The following is an 18,100-nucleotide window of genomic DNA, read 5'->3' as shown; positions in this document are numbered from 1 at the left end:
ACAGCATCATCAATCAAACGCCACACTCCCCCTCTTTACACCGCTACGTACAGCTCTCGTATACTGCGAGCGTGTGCCCGCCTATAGCCCTGTGCGGCACGTTACCAATGCGCATCCGTATCCGACACGTAACGAACGTATGAGCACTCCCACACACACGCCGCTCCGCGCACTCCAACTCCACTCACGTTATGATCGCGCACCTGTATCGCACCCGGGGTGGGCGCACGCACACACACGCAGCTCCCCACGCGACACTCTGCACGACAAGATCACGCGAGACCACGCTTCGCTATTAATGATTTATTATATGCTACCTGCGAATTGATGTCAAATCAGTGAGTCGACGAGGCTGGCCTACGCTGATACCTCTATACCTATTCCCGATTTATCTGCTACGATACCCTACTTTACCTCCCCACTCACTGTTTGGTGCCCGCGGAGGTTCGCTGCTCTCTGCGCTAACAGCGTACCTCGATGCGTCGCACGGACGTCCGGGTCGCTGGCTGGAACTCCTGCTGGTCCGCTGGCCTGGAGAGAAGCGGCGATTTCCCCTCTCCGCTCTTCTATTTATCCTCCCTACCTCAAAGGGGATGCTGCGCTGAACAATGGGCTCGTGCACCCCAAGCCCGTGCACGGCGGTTCCCCGGGCGCTGTTGATATGCTAATCAGTGAGCGACGTTGGCGGCGTACATCCTAATTACTCCCTTACCCTTCCTAACAATGGGGCCTGCGCGCTCCAGCGCAATTATCCCAACCCCCCATGACTATGCGCAACAGCCCCTGTGACCCCGCTATTCATGCTGTCCCGTGCCTCCCCTGCTTGCCCCGTCGACCCGTGGGAGTGTGTGTGGGGGGGGAAAATGCGCCTCAACCGCGGTGGCCGAATGCCCCACGCCGCGACCACACAATATTAAGGCCGGCCGCGGCGCCGCGGTGCCACGTAGCACGGGGGGGTCATCCAATTCCCTGATCGCCGGAAACCGTGAGAATTAATCCCGATAAGGGTCTCTCGGATAAAAACCGGTCGATCAGGTGACCTTCCCTTCCAGCTCTATGGGGGGGGGAAATGCGTGCGGGTGTGTGCTTATGTGGGGCGGGTGATGGGGGGCAGTGCGGTGGGGGAAGCCGGGCGGCTCCCTGGTTCGGCAGAGCGGCCCCGTCGTTGTGGCACCACACTTATCGGAGGTACGGCGGAAGGACAACAAAATTAAAACACAAAAACCATCGGTCATTTCTCGTATCCATCGCCTCAGCCTACGTCTCCACCGACCCTGTACATTTTCTTTGATTTAGATCGTCGCACATTTTAGGAGCGCATCTCCGACGTTAACCGGGGTATTGCTGTATTTGTGGTTGGGCGGTCTTGTCAGATGTAGAAGAAAAAAAACTTTAGTCTTGACTAAAAAAATTAATGCAAATAATATTTGAGTCACTCAGCCAATTGGCCTGCTCGACCAGTGTTTTGCAGAAACGTTTGTTTGAGCAGTAAACGCTGGACGAATGTTGACTTGTATTGCCTTATCAGCAGGGACCGTCCTGTTAAACAAATGTTGATGGGTAGCATGTTGTTATTGGCAAGAGCCATTACGAATACGGGAACTGTTAAATGCAGTGCAGCAGCACCTTACAAAATGTATTGGTGAGTCTCTATGCCCATTTGTACGGTACATATACAAGCCTTTGTCAATCCACTGCTGGATGAGGGCCTCTCCAAGCTTGAGGGTTGTGTGGGTTTTTGACCATACAACGTTGTGAGAAAAAATTCCATCTTTAATTTACTGTTTTAAAAACAACATTGTAAATGATCACACTGGGGCTTTAAAAAAATTATAGACTTTACAGTAACGTCATTTGCTGTGTTTTAATATGAAGGGACAATTACATTCAATAAAGAATGGAAGTGGATTTATAATTTTTGTGATTCATAATTTTTATTTCTATTATAATTTCTATTATTTTAATGTTCATTATTTTCATTTATTTATTTTTACCTACGTGACTTTACCGAAAAAACCTAAGAGAATAGAAGTGGACTGGAGTTTGGGATTATGTAGCATTTTTCATTTCTAAAATACTCTATTAAAGAAACATTCTCATCACCATACAAAATACAATCTTAAAAAAAAAACACGTAAATCACATTAAAAAATATACCCCAGCAAGTGTCTTCGGTTTACAGTCTAAAAAAAAAAAGCCCTCTTTAAATGTTAACTCAGAAGCCTCTAGACACTGGAGGTAAAACCCTCCGACCTGGCAAGATGGAAAACTTAACACGGGGAAAGACGTGTCCTTTATGACGTCACGTCTTTCGAAGGCATTGATAAATGTTCCGTGACGTCAGGCGAAGGGGGGGGGCATCTGCGGGGGTGGGTGGGTAAGGTGGGGGGGAGGGGGCGTGGCTTATTCGTACTGTAACTTAAATGGGCGGAGCCAGTAGAGGGGAGGGGGGAGGATTTAATTGGGCGGGGGTTTACCCCCCCCCCCTGCCCCCGTTCTGTGGGTGTTTCTCAGTGGGCGGGGCCACGGGTGGGAGCGGGGGGGGGCTATGGGCGGGGCTTACTCCCACTGTGTGAGAGGGGAGGGAGGGGGGGGCCACCCCCACAAGAGGTGGTGGCTTGGGCGCCTAGAAACGGCGCTCGCGTTCGCGCGCTCCCATTGGTCAGCGAGGGCTGCAGCGCTCGGGTCGCCTGGAGACGGCGGGGCAGGAAGCGGGGCCGTGATTGGTCGGCGGGCGCCGCTTCCGGGTGAAATAGGCACGGGGAGAGGCGCGGCGAGAGGAGTCAGACGGAGTGAGGCGCTCGCCTGGGCAGTAGCAGCAGCAGGAGGCAGCAGCAGCAGTAGTAGTAGCAGTAGACAGACAGGCGATACAGCCGCGTCCGCATGCCCTTGAGTCGCGTCCTACACTCGACGCGCTTGTAGTTGACGAAGGGAGTGAGGGGGACGAGCAGTGAGAGAGAAGCGTTCACGTGGATCGGCCGCTCTCCTAACAGGAAGCATTGACTCGTGTTGATGCTGCTGCTGCTGTTGTAACGCAGGCAGGGCAAGGTGATCTTTAAACGAGGGGGCGGGTGGGTTGGCTTGAGCGAACGACTACAGCCCCTGCTGCTGCTGCTGTGACGAAGCGCAAAGAGGCTGGCTGTAGTGAAGGCAGGCGAGGAGGCACAGAGTGTAGCAGCCATCGCCCCCCCCGACTCGTCGCCGTCTGCCTCCACCCCACCCCGGCCCCGACACCCGTGAATGTCACCCTAGATGGGGGATTTCTCGTTCGGCCTGCAGCAGAGTCACACACACAGCCTGACAGCGGCAGTAGTAGGCACAACAGTGGCAGTCGCGTTGGCACCAGAGCACAAGCAACAACAACAGCAGCAGCAGCCGTCGTCGTCGTCATCGTCGTCGCCGCCTTCGCCTCCCTCTCCTCTTTCGCCAAGCGCCGCTTTGTTTTTGCCTGCCGCCGGTCCCACGCCGCACGCCATGCAGGATGAGCTCCTGATGGACAGAGCGACCCTAGCACAGCAGCACGAGCAGGGCTCGCCCGAGGTCCCAGAGTCATCCGCAGCAGCAGCAGTGACAGTCGTAGGAGCAGAGGACGGCATAGCAGGTAGCAACAGCAGCAGCGGAGGCATCGGCAACAACAACAACAGCAGCAGTAGCAGCAACAGCAGCAACAACAGCGGAGCTGCCGTCTCTGCTGTGAACAGAGACACCGTCCCCAACAACATAGTGGGCGGCAGCAGCAGCAGCAGCAGCAACAACAGCATCAACAACAGCATCAGGGAGCCGTGCCCACCCGTGCACATGGAGTCGCCGATTCTCCCCAGCCTGGCCGGCTTCCAGGAGCCGGCGTCCGCCCTCTCTCCGGGCTTCAACAACGCGTGGTCCACGGGCGTGAGCAGCCCGGCCGCCGCCCTCGGGGCAGCGGCAGGGGCAGCAGCAGGGGCAGCAGCAGGGGCAGCGGCAGACGAGGGCATCTTCCCGGGCCTCTCGTCCATGAACGGCGCCGTGCTCTTCCAGAACTTCCCTCCCAGCATGAGCCCCATGTTCGGCGCCAGCTTCTCGCCGCAGCTGCCGCTGGCCCCTCACCACCACCACCATCATCAGCAGCAGCAGCAACAGCAGCAGCCGCAGCAGCACCATCAGCAGCAGCAGCAGCACCATCAGCAGCAGCCACCGCCACCGCCGCAACAGCAGCAGCAGCAGCAGAGGAGGTCCCCCGTGTCTCTCCAGAGCCAGTTTCCCCAGCGCAACGCAGGCTATGGGCACCACCAGCCCATCATGACGAGCAAGCCGTCCGCCTGGGGCAACCACCACCACCATCATCACCACCAGCAGCAGCAGCAGCCGCAGCCCCAGCCGTGGGGTGGCTCTGCCGGCTGGGGTGGCCCACAGAGCCGGGCAGGGGCCGGTGTGGGTGGCGTGGGTGGCGGCGGCGGCGGCGGAGGAGACCCGCGAAGGGCTGGTGGTCTCGGTATCCCGACGCCCATGAACCCCATCTCGCCCCTCAAGAAGCAGCAGCAGCAGCAGCAACAGCAGCACTTCCCAGGCAACAGCGCCATCGGGCCGCCCAAGTACAGCCGCTCGCCCGTGCCCACCCCCAAGTCGTGGCTGGAGGAGACTGCGTACCGCGGGGACGCCACCAGCCTGCTGGCTTTCCAGGTACCCGCCGGGTGGGGTGGCTGCGGGGAACATGGCAGATTTCGTGGTGACCCGGCGTTGGGGAGCGTACATGGGTGGCTTTAGTGACAGTGTGCCGGATGATTTGTGCTCATTTGATTGACTAGGGATATGTCCTCGAGCCTAGGCATAATTGGCACCGTCAATTGTGCTGGGCGAGACGGATTTATTTTTTTAGGTCATTACACACACGCGGCGAGGACATTGTCAGAGCCTGAATTCTCCAGTGGGATGGTCAGGCTTGGGGGAGATTGTGTTAAAAGGGTTTTTTTTTTCCACGGATGGTTGGTGGGGGTGGGGGCGATCAGCTGCCTTTCTGCCCATCACACTGGGGAAGTCACAAGGGTTCTGTATTTGGGGGTCCCTTGGGAGGTCAGTGGCTGACTTCACTGGTAAAGCAAATGATAGACAAATTGGACGTCGGGAGATCCAGTTTGTACGCGACTGAAGCGAGCTCTTTATTCGTGTCCAGATCAGTGTCCTATTCGGAAGCTGATCGACCTTGCTGTGGACTTAAGAGGCCCAAGCGGGTTAGGGTTCAGGTGAGGGGGCTAGCCCTTCCCCTAACGCCAGCCGCAATCCAATTCGTCATCCTCTTAATCGAGAAAGGCAGTGCAAGAAAGGGCAGGGTTGTCTTCTTGGAGTGAAATGGCCTCGAATAGGGAAATCCACTTCCATCATTGCACGGCGAAGCCTGTTATGCAATCGCCTGCACGATCCACGTCACACGCTTGGCTAATTAGGTAGGGAAATGTGAGCGCCCAGGCAATGGCAGCGGATCTGCTTTAGGTTCTCTGCCACGTCTGACACGACGAGGAGGTTGGGAGTGGTTTAGCGGCTGACGTTATGCTAAATCATTGCTCGGCAAGTGACACGTCAAGGAGTGGTTGGTATAATGTCCCACGTCTTGACGCACTCGCTGCCCGCTATGATCATTTGGTGGGCATACATTATTGGGGGGGGGGGGGAGGCAGCTGCCTGTCTGCCTGTTGCCCAACACATACTGCCACACAGACTGCAGACAGGCAAAGGGGGGGGGGGGGTGCACGCATTGTCAATTAAGACTGTGGATGGGGGGGGGGTAGAGAAAATTGTTGATATAAAAAGGTGCGCGTCTCTGTAAGCCGCCAGTTGCCACCCGCATCTTCCATTTTTAAATGGCTCCGCTCCCCACCCACTCCGGCTCGCTTTCGTGACATTCCTCGTGCGTGTGTGGGGTGTGTGTGTACCCGCTGAGCCAAAATAGCAACACAAAAACAACAATCTTGACGTCTAAAGGTATGCGCGTGTGTGTGTGTGTGTGGCCTTGCGACAAATCCATCCTGTTGTCGAAACGAGCTGTGCGCCCAGAAAGCACGCATTTGAGGTAGGCGCGAGGTTGCTGCTTCTGCCATCGAAGGTGGACTTGGGACCATGGCGCACTCGTGTCGCGATAGTCGGGATGTAGATGTTGTTGGCTTTCGCTACTTACCCCCCCTTTAATGTTGACTGTGCCATGAATTCTATTGGCGGATCGCCCTGGCATTCCACAAGCGGCGCCCCATCAAATCCACGCTCCGTGCGCGGCGCGTGATGGTTTAAAGGGCAGCGCAGATGCGTTTTCTGCCATCTTGTGCCGAATAAAATAGGTGATGGGTAAACACCCCCAGTTAAATACGACATCTACACATGTGTACACGCAAGTACGTAATGTGCCACGTGTGCTGTATGTGTATATAATCGTCGAGCGGGAAATAGTCCTGAAGTAGAAAGTCCCGATTGGTGGTGGTATTGGATCGGTTAAACAAGAGCCGGTAACACTTCAAACCCAAAAATGGAAAGAAGTTAATGGAGCGGGCAGAAACGAAGGGCGAGAGAATGAGCTGACAGATGCTTCCCCAGAAAATTAACATGGAATAATGCATGCCGATTAAATTCATAATTCATAGCGTTTGCAATGCACTACAATGCAGCGACGCAGGTGTGCCCTTTACTTGTCATTGAGTGCTATTGCCAAACCATTGCAAGCCGTGTCTTGGTGTTTCGTTTTGCCTCTAGGAAGTGGCTGTAAATGAACTGTCACCGATTCCCGTGCACATGCTGGCATAATAATCTTGGTTCTTTCGGTAAAGTCACGTCGATAGAAAATAAAAAAATAAAAATTCCAAATAAATGCAAATGACTTTACCGAAAGAAGCAAGAATATGAATTATTGCAGTCACGAAAGTTTTCAGTCTAAATTTTTATATCCTGTAAATAACTTATACCCCACTTAAAGCATTGAATCACAATTAACCCGACTTCCTTTTGTATTATGAATGTATTTCCTGTTTAGAGAAATACGAGTGAGGAAGGTGTTCGTGTAGTTTATGGAAACAGTATTCAAATTCAACTTAACCACCACTATTTACCAAAGATTAACAGCTGCCGACTTACAACGAACACGTTGACAACTTCTGATCAACCGTTTTCTTTCTATTACTTCAAAAACATTGCGTGCGCTATAACCCATCATTAACCACTCCCAGGTCGTCCTATTGATAGACTGACTGATCCTCGGCATGATAATGTGGAATTTCCACCATAGGCTCGAAGCCACCAAACCGACATGAGCGCACCACTCCAGGACTTGTTTAAGGATGGTGACACAGCCCTGGCTTGTGACAGTCATGATGGAAGGAAACTAATAATGCGTTAGCTGTCCGTATTTTTATTGTTACGAAAATACATTGGGGGGTGGGCGGGCGGGGTGAAGCGATGGTACAGTGGTTAGCATGGTGGACTATGGACCCAGCGAGTTCGATTGCCAGCAACGACTAACATCAGTAATATCTGAACCGGCCCTGCCGTCCGTCCCCCTTCACCAACCCGCACTCTCCAGCATGTGCGAGTATGGTAAAAGCACCCCCTATGACATGCATGGCGCAGGGAGGTGTTCAACCATCATTAAGTGACACATTGTTATTATTAGTATCTTTCCATTATTGCAGCATTTTGTACTATATATTAAATATCATTTACATGCCTTGGCAAGGCACGGTTGTATGAAGGCCTCCATGTGTTGGCAATATTTTGAGCATATTTAACCACGCAGGGAAGTGGGGGTTGGTGATGGGTTTGTAGGGGGGGGGGGGGAGTCCAGAACTGGTTCGGATATCACTCGCAGCTGACATAACTGGCTGTTGCTGAGAATCGAGCTAATCGCTGTGTCGTGCAATGTGTCTCCCACTGCACAACCGCTCCTCCCCATATGGCTCGGGAATTGGGTTTCACAGTCTTGAATGAGACATGAACCTGCACCCACCCACACGCCCGGGCCATTTAAATGCATTCAGAGTGCCTCGACCGGTGGTCATTGACCCAGAGGCGTTTTGGGTTATCGGTACAGTTCCAGTGAGCTCATCTGCATGCAATTGCTGATCCCGTGCCTCTGAACATCCTAATTGTATGCGAGCGTTACTCTCCAGTTCTGGGCTGTTGAATAACATCGGCACTGCTGTGAGAACATGTCTTTCATACTGGAGAGTTGTTTGTATAAATTAATACATTAAGTGTTACGGTAGTCTCTAACTCGAAATGCAGTCACGTCACACCGGCACAATTAAGGTACCATTTTAGAGAGCCTTATTGGCAATGGTCCTTTTAAATATTGTTTTTAGGATTTTCGTTTCAAACAACTTATGAATTGTACAGACATTTGCGGTAAATGCAACGTATTTGAATGGCCCTTTTTCTATACTGGTGCTCGAATGGTCAAGTGTAAACACTGGATTGTGTACTATTGCAAATAAGCAGAACATTTTAAGTGAAACCAAGCCACTAATTAGGTGAACAGTTGTGTCGGGGATGGCGCCTCAAGGGAGTGGTGATGCGAATACCAAAATTGTGCATGCATTATCCGTAGGGTTTTGTACTCTGATAATGAGTTGCTGTTAGGGCCACAACCCAATTAGTTTAAATCAGCCCATCCAATTCTGTAAGTTCTATGGCTACAAAGACAACAGGGTGCTGCGTGTGGTTTATCTGTCGCTCCAGACATTGTTGAAATCTGCTGCAGGTTTTTGAATCGTATAATCAAACGAGTTTAAATACAGTAATGTAGTCGGTGCAGTAATTTAAAAAGAAATCATGTATGCAAATTTACAAAATACACATTGTTATTTGCACAGGTAGTTTTAGTAACGATGGAAATACTTACATTGTATACATTCACACAACTTAAGTATACATCAAATGCTTAGTGGAATTAAACATGTTAGCCGCGTAGAAAATGGAATGGTTATTTCAGCACATTTGCCATCGAGATGCTGGCTTTTTTCAGGAATAGATTGAACAAGACTTTTGAGCAGATGGCAACCCAGTTACGGAAGGGACCACTGTTTATTAGTTTTGGGAGGGGAGTTTGGAAAGGGATAGGGGTCCCAATTGGCTGAAATCTGGGTTGCGCCTCGACTGCAGAAGCTAAAACGAGGCCGCAATTCGCCGTGATGTTAGGCAGGGGATGAGCAAGTCAGCTTTGGCAAAATTAGGACACCTGCATTATAATGCTGTCGTCATGTAATCACCTTGGACGCTGCAAATTAAATTGGAGGACGGTGAAAACCGAGAGCATTTGGTTGCGTGATTTGGGTTTGTGTGGAGTGTTTGGTGTGTGATTTGTACAATTATTGCAGCTTCGAAAAGAAAAAAAATTGCTGTCTAACATGTACGAACAGAAAAGCGCTCGATTGACTCGAGTTGATGAGCATGACATTTTCGGGTGATGTAATGGCTATTGTTATTGTTGCCTGTCCCATTTCCTATTGTCTGTCGGGACCAATGCTAAATTAAGGCTCATAAACCACCTTAACTCGCCAATTTCTGTTTACACAATAGTCAAATTTGTTTGTGAAACAGAATCTATGTTTTTACAGTTTTCCAGACGCAAGCACTAACAGTATTTCTCTCATTCACTGCCCTTTATGTTTGACCTTGCCTCGCTTTCTGAATAATTTTTCATCTTAGCTGCCAAGTGTAAAAAAACAAAACAAAGATGTCACTTACAGCCAAAGTTTCATTTTATACTTTGGTTGCCGATTGGAGGAGACAAACTTGCATTGCTAAATTTACCCAGCAGCACCCGAGCTTTGACAAAAGGCCACCGTTGAGCAGCGTTTGCGAGTCTGTATTTCTGTATATGGACCGTGAAGGACACAATGAGACTCCGGCTATTTGCAGCAGATAGCTAAAGGATTTCTTATATTCCTAGCTCACAATTGGTTGGGTGCAGTCACTGACTATTTTGTTGTAATGTAGTGTTTTTTTTACTCATTTGGTGATGGGGTTGCAATTTATTTCGGCCACCGTCAATGCTCGCTTCAGGCTGTTTTGGCCGCACATCTTATTCGCTTGCCCAATTCCAATATAAAGTGAGGAGATCATTAGTGCCGGTGTGTTATTCGTTATGGTTCTCTGAGTAATGTCTGGCTCTGCTTTATTTACAGTTGGCAGAGTTAACAGACATCAGCCGTTCTGCTTTTGTTTTCGTTCTGATAATATCCCAGCTGTTTGCTTAGTGTGTGCCATGTTGACTGATAATTAGCGGAATGGAGATTTTTTTAAATAATAAAATAATTAGCCATCGGCCCATTACAGCAACTTTAGATTACATCTGAACAAGTCAGGACATAATAGCAGCAATCGCATGACGCCATTTAACGCTGCTGTTGTTGAAAGTCTGGTTTTAAAATCGGTGTGGTTGCTAATTGTATGGCGTGATGCCCTAGAGTCTGTGCTCGCTTTCAAGAGTGTTCGTACAATCAGTTCATACAATGTCTGATGCGTGTTGCTTCGGGGCAGAACAATGCGACGATGCGAGGATTAATCAATGAATACAAATTCTTAAGCTAACTTATGCATGCGTGTAAGAGTCGCTTTTTTCCCCAATTCATCTTCTTTGGATGGAGTGGGTGTGTGGCACCCCTGCAGCCGCTAGAGGTGCTACAGTTGACTACAATATTTATTAGTTAATCAAATCCTCATGGAGCTGGGGTGTAGCGGGATTAATTGTTTCACCTTTAGTACAATAGCCATCTTATTGCATTAAAATACTCCTGGCAAACCCGTGTTTAATGCTGTAAAATACGCCTTTTCTATTAGTCCGGATATCATTGTCTATAATAGTTAGTTGGTGTTATGCTCAAATAGCTCATTTACCTTCAATGATTATGACATGGAGCAGTACATAATGTGTATACACCCCAAGTGTTGGGCGTATACACAATGTGTGTGTACGTCTGTGGTAATCTGATGGTGAGACTGGCTCTTGCCATGAAAATGGATTGCTAATGCTAATGAGGATTCTCTCCACTGAGACACATCTGCTGTAACTTGGCTGTTACAATATATGTATAACACTTGCTATCTAGTATCTGACTGATAACATCAACTCACTACACGTGAGAAAACCAGTTTTAATAATGGACAGCTCAAAGCCATTATTCACACCCACAATCATAGCATTGCCCGCTCGACACTGAGCTCGGAGCCACCTGGTCACCTCCTTCCTGCCTTGGGCATGTGCTCCGTGACATAGCTGGCAAGTGTTCAGGCGGCATAACTGCTGCGCTAGACCCCACTGGCTAGAGTGACCCAGCCGTCGTGCTACGAGAAGGGGAATTTGAACAGAGGGGACGGCCCATTTAATTTGGTGCACCAGGGCCCTCATGCCGACCAACGCGACACCAGAGCGTACGTTTTTAAACTGGCGTGGTTTTTCCTGCCGTGCCGTGTGCAGGACCGTGGCCGTCCTTTCGACCCGCTGAGCATGCAGGCCTTGGAGACCTCGCTGCTGGACATCATGCGCAGCGAGCACGACCCCCTCAAGGGGACGCCGCCGCCAGCCAACGGCGCCGCGCTCACCGCTGCCGCCGCTGCCGATATGGTCTGGAGGAGCCAGTTTGCCGGTGAGGTCACGGCGAATGATTATTACACGCAGCTTCAGCCCCTCTGTCCCACGCACATGTCTGTGTGTGCGTCCTTTGTCTTTGGGGAGCCGGTAAGTGTAGAAGTTATCGCGCTGCATGATGGACCCCCGCAACCCGAGTTCCTTTCCTGGCCACCGCCAACATCGGTTGTGATTATCTGAACCAGTTCTGGACCTCCACGAGGATGACTCTGCCTTAATTGATGGCCTGGTGCAGGTGTATAGACATCAACACTGAAGAAACAAAGGCAACCGAGCGTGTTTTTGGCTGCACCACACCGTCGTGCGACGTGCTAGCCTTATTGCTCGTCAACAGCACTTTCCACAACAACCTCTGTAGGCTACACAGGAAATAATCTTTTTTTTGTCCTTTTATGTGGAGAGTGGTGGCACAGTGGTATCGCACTTTGCTACAAACCCGACAACCCGAGTTCGATTCCTGTAAACATCAGCACTGATGAGACAAAAGTGGTCAGGAGTGGTTCTGGCTACTATTCCCCTGGTTTAACCTATCGGTTGTAGTAGGTGCTCGCGACCAGCATTCATGCCAGTAGCCTGCATTACTTGATGCTGGGGAAACATGCCCTCCTGTGCGAGCCTAGTAGGTGGTTGCCAACATCACTTTCCTCTTCTGTTCTGTAATGTTAAACAGTAATCTCTGTCTATCTCTCAACACACCGGTGTGCTGAAGTAATAACTAATTGGCACTTTTTTTCTTTACTTAACAATTTTTACTTATTGGCTGTGTCGAGTGCTGGTGGGTTTAACAACACATTTATATTTACGTGATCTAACACAAAAAACCTTTATGAATATTATCTGCCTAGCAGTGGCGTGGTATTTTGTCCACTGCACTGTTCTCTGGGTCCAGGGTTCGATTCCTTGCCACGTGCAACCCCAGTGGCAACTGATATCTTTTCCTGACCTGTGTCTCCTCTGAAATGAGAACATTGTCCTGTACGTGTTCAAAATCAACAAAACAGTTACAAAGGTGGCTATGCGTGGTGCAGGCTATACCGTTCCTCCAAGTATTGTGCCAGCTTGTATAGGTACAAACTATAACTGCTCTTGCTAGTAGTAGTTGCAGTCTATACGGTTAAACGGGGAATATTTGCCACTTATGTTTTTAATTATGTACGGAATTACATCGGTGATGCTTGATATGTCCAGTACATTTGGCACATTGATTTCCAGATTTAAAACTTTTATACTTAAAATGTAAACACGGAGGACAAACATTTCAATTTGGATATGTTTATAATTCCTTGCTAATGACATTCGGTGTATGGCAGCTTTAATGTTTAATAAGTATCAAATACCAAAGTACGCAACACACATACGCTTTTGCAGGGGGGCTATATATGTGCTCTTGTGAAAATAGTTGGCTGAAAAAAAAATCTTGATTGACATTTTTTGCAGACAGCCCTAAAAGTTTTCTTGTCCCCCCCTCCAGCCCACAGATCCCCATGGGGTAGATGGAAAACGGCAGACGTCTTGCTCTTAATAAAGCACATCGTTGTGATCTCTTAAGTTGTTCCTGACCTCGGGCAGGCCAGAGCAGATGAAAAACACGGCCATGGCAATGCTTCGTGCATTTTAAAAGGGCCCCCCCATCTTAGCTGTGCAAATTGTGAGAAAGTATAATCGGCCCACTGTGCTATGTTATTGTCAGAAAGGGGAATTTTTTGAACACGAGTGCTGTAGTGCCAGCCTTTACCGCAAATTATACACAAATTATACTGAGGATCGGGGCTGGTGGGGACAGAGGGGGGGGGGGCTTTCCAGTAATTTGGTCAGAGGCCGAGCTGTGGGAAAGACTACAGGGTGTGCGGACCTGCCTGCCGCAGTGGTCGGTGATGTGGGTGCTTAAGAGACAGCTCGGGATGTCTGTGAAGCCATGGAGGTGTCGTATGTCACTATATTTATAGAGTCAATCGGGAAGTGTATTTTCCCAAGAAACGAAGGTTCCTGTGATATTTGAAAGAACTTAAGTCGTGGGTATAAATAAATTCCCAAAACTAAATACAAATCCCGCGTTCTCCCAGTTGAGAACTTTCCAGAATTAAATGGGGGTTGTTGTTTTTTCAAATGTCCATTTCATTTAATAGTGTGAAAATTGAGGCCAGCTTGACTTGTGAAAAAAATGTCATTCCACTGCTATTAAGAACGCAAAAGAGCCCAACATCCAGCTACAGAATGTATGGCAAATGTGGCATACTTAGTAAATTTAGACACAGATCCAGTAGCAGTAACCTAATAATTAAATGTCGCTCTACTCTGCTCGTTTGTGGCTCAGTTGCCGGTGACTTGGGTCCTTTTTTTAAACCTTCTAGTTCTGCCAGATGCCTGCTCATGCTGGATATGCTGAGATTTGTGAAAACAGAGTAAACAGACCCCTTCAGATGCCCTTTCCACAAACCGGCTTGTTTTTAATAAAAGTAAATAAAAGCAAAAAAAACCCTCAAAGATGAAGTAAACATTTAGGGGATTTATGATGCACACAGAGGGTGGCCAGTGTAAGCCCCGATGTAATATGATGTTGGTTGCAAAGGCGGATCTTTATTTAAAATCAACAGAAGAATTGTTGGAATGTTGTTCTGTTTTGGCATCAGTATTCCACCGTGTTACAAAACAAGGCTTCATAAAACATACAACCTCCCAATGTCAAATAAGTCAACGTAGTTAAAAATAATGTACTTTTATTTATCTGTCACTTTGTTTGTCAATACCTTAATTAAAAGCCTTTGATGCCCTCTGTTACAACAACAACCCCACTTGTTTTTGAATGCTTGTCCCTCGGTACTTGTAAGAATCGTATCTCCAGCCACTTGTTTGCCTATTTGCCTTCAACCCAAGCCTTTGTCTTAGAAAAGAAAAAACATCTGATACATTTATATTAGCTGTACAAATATTTCACCAAGCAGGAGCTGCCGTTTGGTATGTGTGCAATGTGCAAGCCACTGGCATTTTTGTAAAGGGCTTTAACTCGAACACTTGTGGCAAAGTACAACTTCCAACAGTCGAGAAAGCGTAACATTGTTGCATTCTCTGTGGCCTCGTGACTTGATCAGCCTATGCCTGGTGCCCCTGTCTCGCCAATAATAATTATCAGTTATGCTTTGTCCAAATGAGACCAAAAACAAGTTGTGTTTTGAAGACCCATGAGCTGAGCCATCACTACCTTGTGATGGTCGTGTGACTCGCCAACCAAGCGCTTTATTAATTCACCCTCTGGGTGGCACGGCTTGGCATGCCCAAGGTCTTGGCTTCATTTAATCAGCCGAGCGGAAAGTGACTGCCTTTGTTGCCCTGCATGCTTTTGCTCTCCAAGCAGAGAGATCCGCAGAATGCTTCCCCCCCCCCTCCCAAATACGCCACCCATTTTTTTTGTTCGTCTCATCTGGAGCTCGTTGGTAACGCAAGTATGGATGATGGTGTTGCCAAGTTTAACGTTCGCTCAAAGTTGCTCTGTTTTAATAATTATTGATATTGGCTGCCAACCATCCCCAAAAGCACTGACCTCAGTCAAATGGTTGCGAATGCAACTCTGCTGGCAAGCCGAGCCCGATAGATGCGATGTGTGCATCTCCAAGAAATGTATCGATGTCGGTGTTGGATGAGCATCAATAAAGCGTCGCTGTACGGTACGTACGTTTAAAATTGGCGTAAAAGGACGCGGTGTCATCCAATGTATATATGTACCGTATGACGTTATTAAAGTCACCAAGGGCTTGGCTGAATATAAATGAGCGTCTCGTGGTGCTTGTCACTGTCGGTGGCCTGTGCCAGCGATGGAAATTCCACAATCCGATGACAGGACCTAGTCTATCCATTGGATTGTATATGAGACTTAAATAAAATCTGCATAGGTCAATAACAGTGAATTGAATACATGCGATTTCATGCTACTGTACATGTAAGAAAATTAACAAAGTGATTTGAGGAAAGTTTTTTTACTAAAACCAATTCCCCTTTTATTTCCCTTGCCACTTGTACAAACACACACACTTTATGTCTGGGTCAGTGGAACTAAAGGGCTCAATCTTGCTGACAACAAATAGAAGCGCCAACTTTGTTCCTACAATGTCTTTATGCGACGCAGTATTTGCCATGTATTAACACAAACCTGTACATGTGTCAAGCTTGGTGGAGCGTTAGCATTAGCGGTTGGCACACTGGGCTTTAAACCCAGTGACCTGAGGTTCATTCGTGGCCACGGCTAACCTTGGTGGGGATTTTTTTTATAAAACCAATCTTGGGCATGCCCCCCCGGTTCACCGACGAGTACTGAGAAGTGTGAAGTATGGTCAGAAAACAGCCCCATTACCAACACATACTTGCCAACCCATACAGTTTACTCGTATTCTTGTATAGGGAAATTGGGTTTTTAGGTCCATATGGTGTACAGACTCTTCAATACGGGCAAAAAAACTAATTTTAGTTTTTGTTTGTGTTTCTCCCTTGTGGTGGGACTTTGTAGGATGAACGTTGATATTTATAAGGCCACGGGGTGACCAATCAGGTCTGAATTGGTCTGTAATAAGGTAGGGCACTGATAAGGGGTTGACAGGTATGCCAACACTGCAAGAAATACCTCCAATAGGTAAACCTTGGAGAGATTTTTTAAGCTATGCGCAAGGCCAGATTAGTTTTATTCTGTGTTTATGAATTGCATTTGCTTTGAAGTTGTAGGCAAGTATGCTGACATGGCAGTTATTTTTTGCGTGAACAAAGTTAAGCATTATTGAGTTTCAAGATTCCTGCTTTGGAATTGTATTATTTAGTCAAATATTTTCGAGAACGTTTGTATTGACATATTTACACGTGCCAAATTACTCGTCAATGTTATTGGCCAAATCTCCGAATGCATGATCCTCCTGGAAAAAAAATCTCTCCTTCCAGACGAGGGGCTTTCTGGGTAAATAAAGGACATTAATCTTAATTATAATGATCTTGCAGCACTGTCAAATATTACACAATGGGTTTGTGTATATGTGGGAATGTGTTCTTGGGTTGTGAGAGCATTGTCTTTATCGTTATCGCAATGACCGGTTTGGTTCCTGATGGCGAACATCGGTGATAATTGGCGTCCGCTATTGGCGTGGGCCTAACCATCGGTCAACTCCGCCTGTAAATGACAACCTTGTGCCTTGCGTCAACAGCAGGGCTGGAGAGAAAGGCGCTGCCTGGTGTGATGCGGGCTGCACCCCGTGGTGAGCTGCTCCAGCTATAATAGGCGCTCACTGACGGCACTTTCGCCAACAGCATGACTAGATTGATAAGGGCTCTTGTGAAATGCGTCTTTGTGTCGATGGAGTCCCGCTGTGAAGATTACCATAATGTACGACAATTCTAAGGACCTGGGTTCAATTCCAAACCATGTGCCGAAATATCGTGGCACACGGTGCCTGTTGAGAGGGGGGTGGAGATGAGGTGTATTGAGAGCACCTGGCATGTGCCTGCGAGTGAAGACTTTGTATCTGCCATGGAGAGACTCGTTCAGTGCTGCTGGGGGAACGGGTAAAGCCACTGCGGTTGTGCCGAATGGCCAGACACGCTCAATGTTTTTGATATCGCTAATAGGACACCCACTCCACATTTGGGACACGGCGTTTTTGAGTCTGCGTTTTTCGCTCTTCAACAAGATGATGTAAAATTCGGATTTTGTCGATGACGGAACGTTTACGCCAGTAGCGCACAAATAGTTGGCTCGGTAGTCGGGCAGTAGCCAGTAGTTTAGTAGATGTGTAGTTTAGTAATAGTTGGGCAAAACTCATTTTACCTATGACAAGGCGGGGGTGGGGAGAGGGAAGTGAACTTCACGGATTCCCATCTGAAATCCACCCAGGAACCATTTGCTAGTTGGACAACCCTAACTTCTGAAGTCTGTGCCCCGGCTGCTGGTGTACTTATTTTTTTTAATTTACAAAAAAAACCCTCCAAAGAGTGTCTCATGGCAGAGGCAGGCTAGAACACGTGCTTGGCTTTGCGAGTTCAAACACATGTAGATCAAGAGGCGTTGCCTCAAACTCAGAACACCCCCCCACCACCTCGCTCCATCCAACGGTGGTTTGCTCCACTGTCAATTGCCAGCACATGTTTTTACCCCCTCTTACAGATGCCTCTGTGGACAGAGGTTTGGAAAGCGTTTATGGATTTAGTTTCAATATTTGTTGGGGTTTTTGTTGTTGTTGCATTGCAACGCCGACTTCCCTCTCACTTGTTGTTACAGTATTTGTCGACGTACACAATGGAAGTGAAAGAAACCTTCGTTTCCAATCACTGTAGAAGCCGTTTCCCTTTGCCTTACCCTCGCGGGCACAATGTGAGCATGTTGCTTATTTATATTGGGCATGCTTGTATCCAGCTTCTCTGTTCGTCGTCTTTATTCGCACGAGCCGTAATTTTCCGTGTGCCGATTCTTCCTCTTGTTCCCCGTGCCTTTGTGCAGATGAGAGGAATGATCCAGAGGTGATGATACAT

The 18,100-nt window shown here is 48.4% G+C and overlaps 1 protein-coding gene across 2 annotated transcripts in view; it reads left to right on the top strand.

Moving 5' to 3' along the window:
* The first annotated feature begins 2,767 nt into the window (after positions 1–2,767).
* Positions 2,768–18,100, top strand: part of CPEB3 (cytoplasmic polyadenylation element binding protein 3) — a 94,535-nt gene continuing 79,202 nt past the window's right edge. For both annotated transcript variants that reach the window (XM_061556529.1, XM_061556528.1), the window contains exons 1-2: positions 2,768–4,656; positions 11,429–11,597. In XM_061556529.1, coding sequence (XP_061412513.1) covers positions 3,253–4,656; positions 11,429–11,597 — 1,573 coding nt within the window. In that variant the 5' untranslated portion in view covers positions 2,768–3,252. The remainder of the gene's footprint in view (positions 4,657–11,428; positions 11,598–18,100) is intronic.

This window comes from Lethenteron reissneri, chromosome 22 (genome assembly GCF_015708825.2).
Source record: "Lethenteron reissneri isolate LAM-NWPU_2019-01 chromosome 22, ASM1570882v1, whole genome shotgun sequence".
NCBI classification, from domain to species: Eukaryota; Metazoa; Chordata; class Hyperoartia; order Petromyzontiformes; family Petromyzontidae; genus Lethenteron; species Lethenteron reissneri.
Note: the sequence above shows the minus strand (reverse complement) of the source record. Positions and strands in the feature narration are given on the sequence as shown.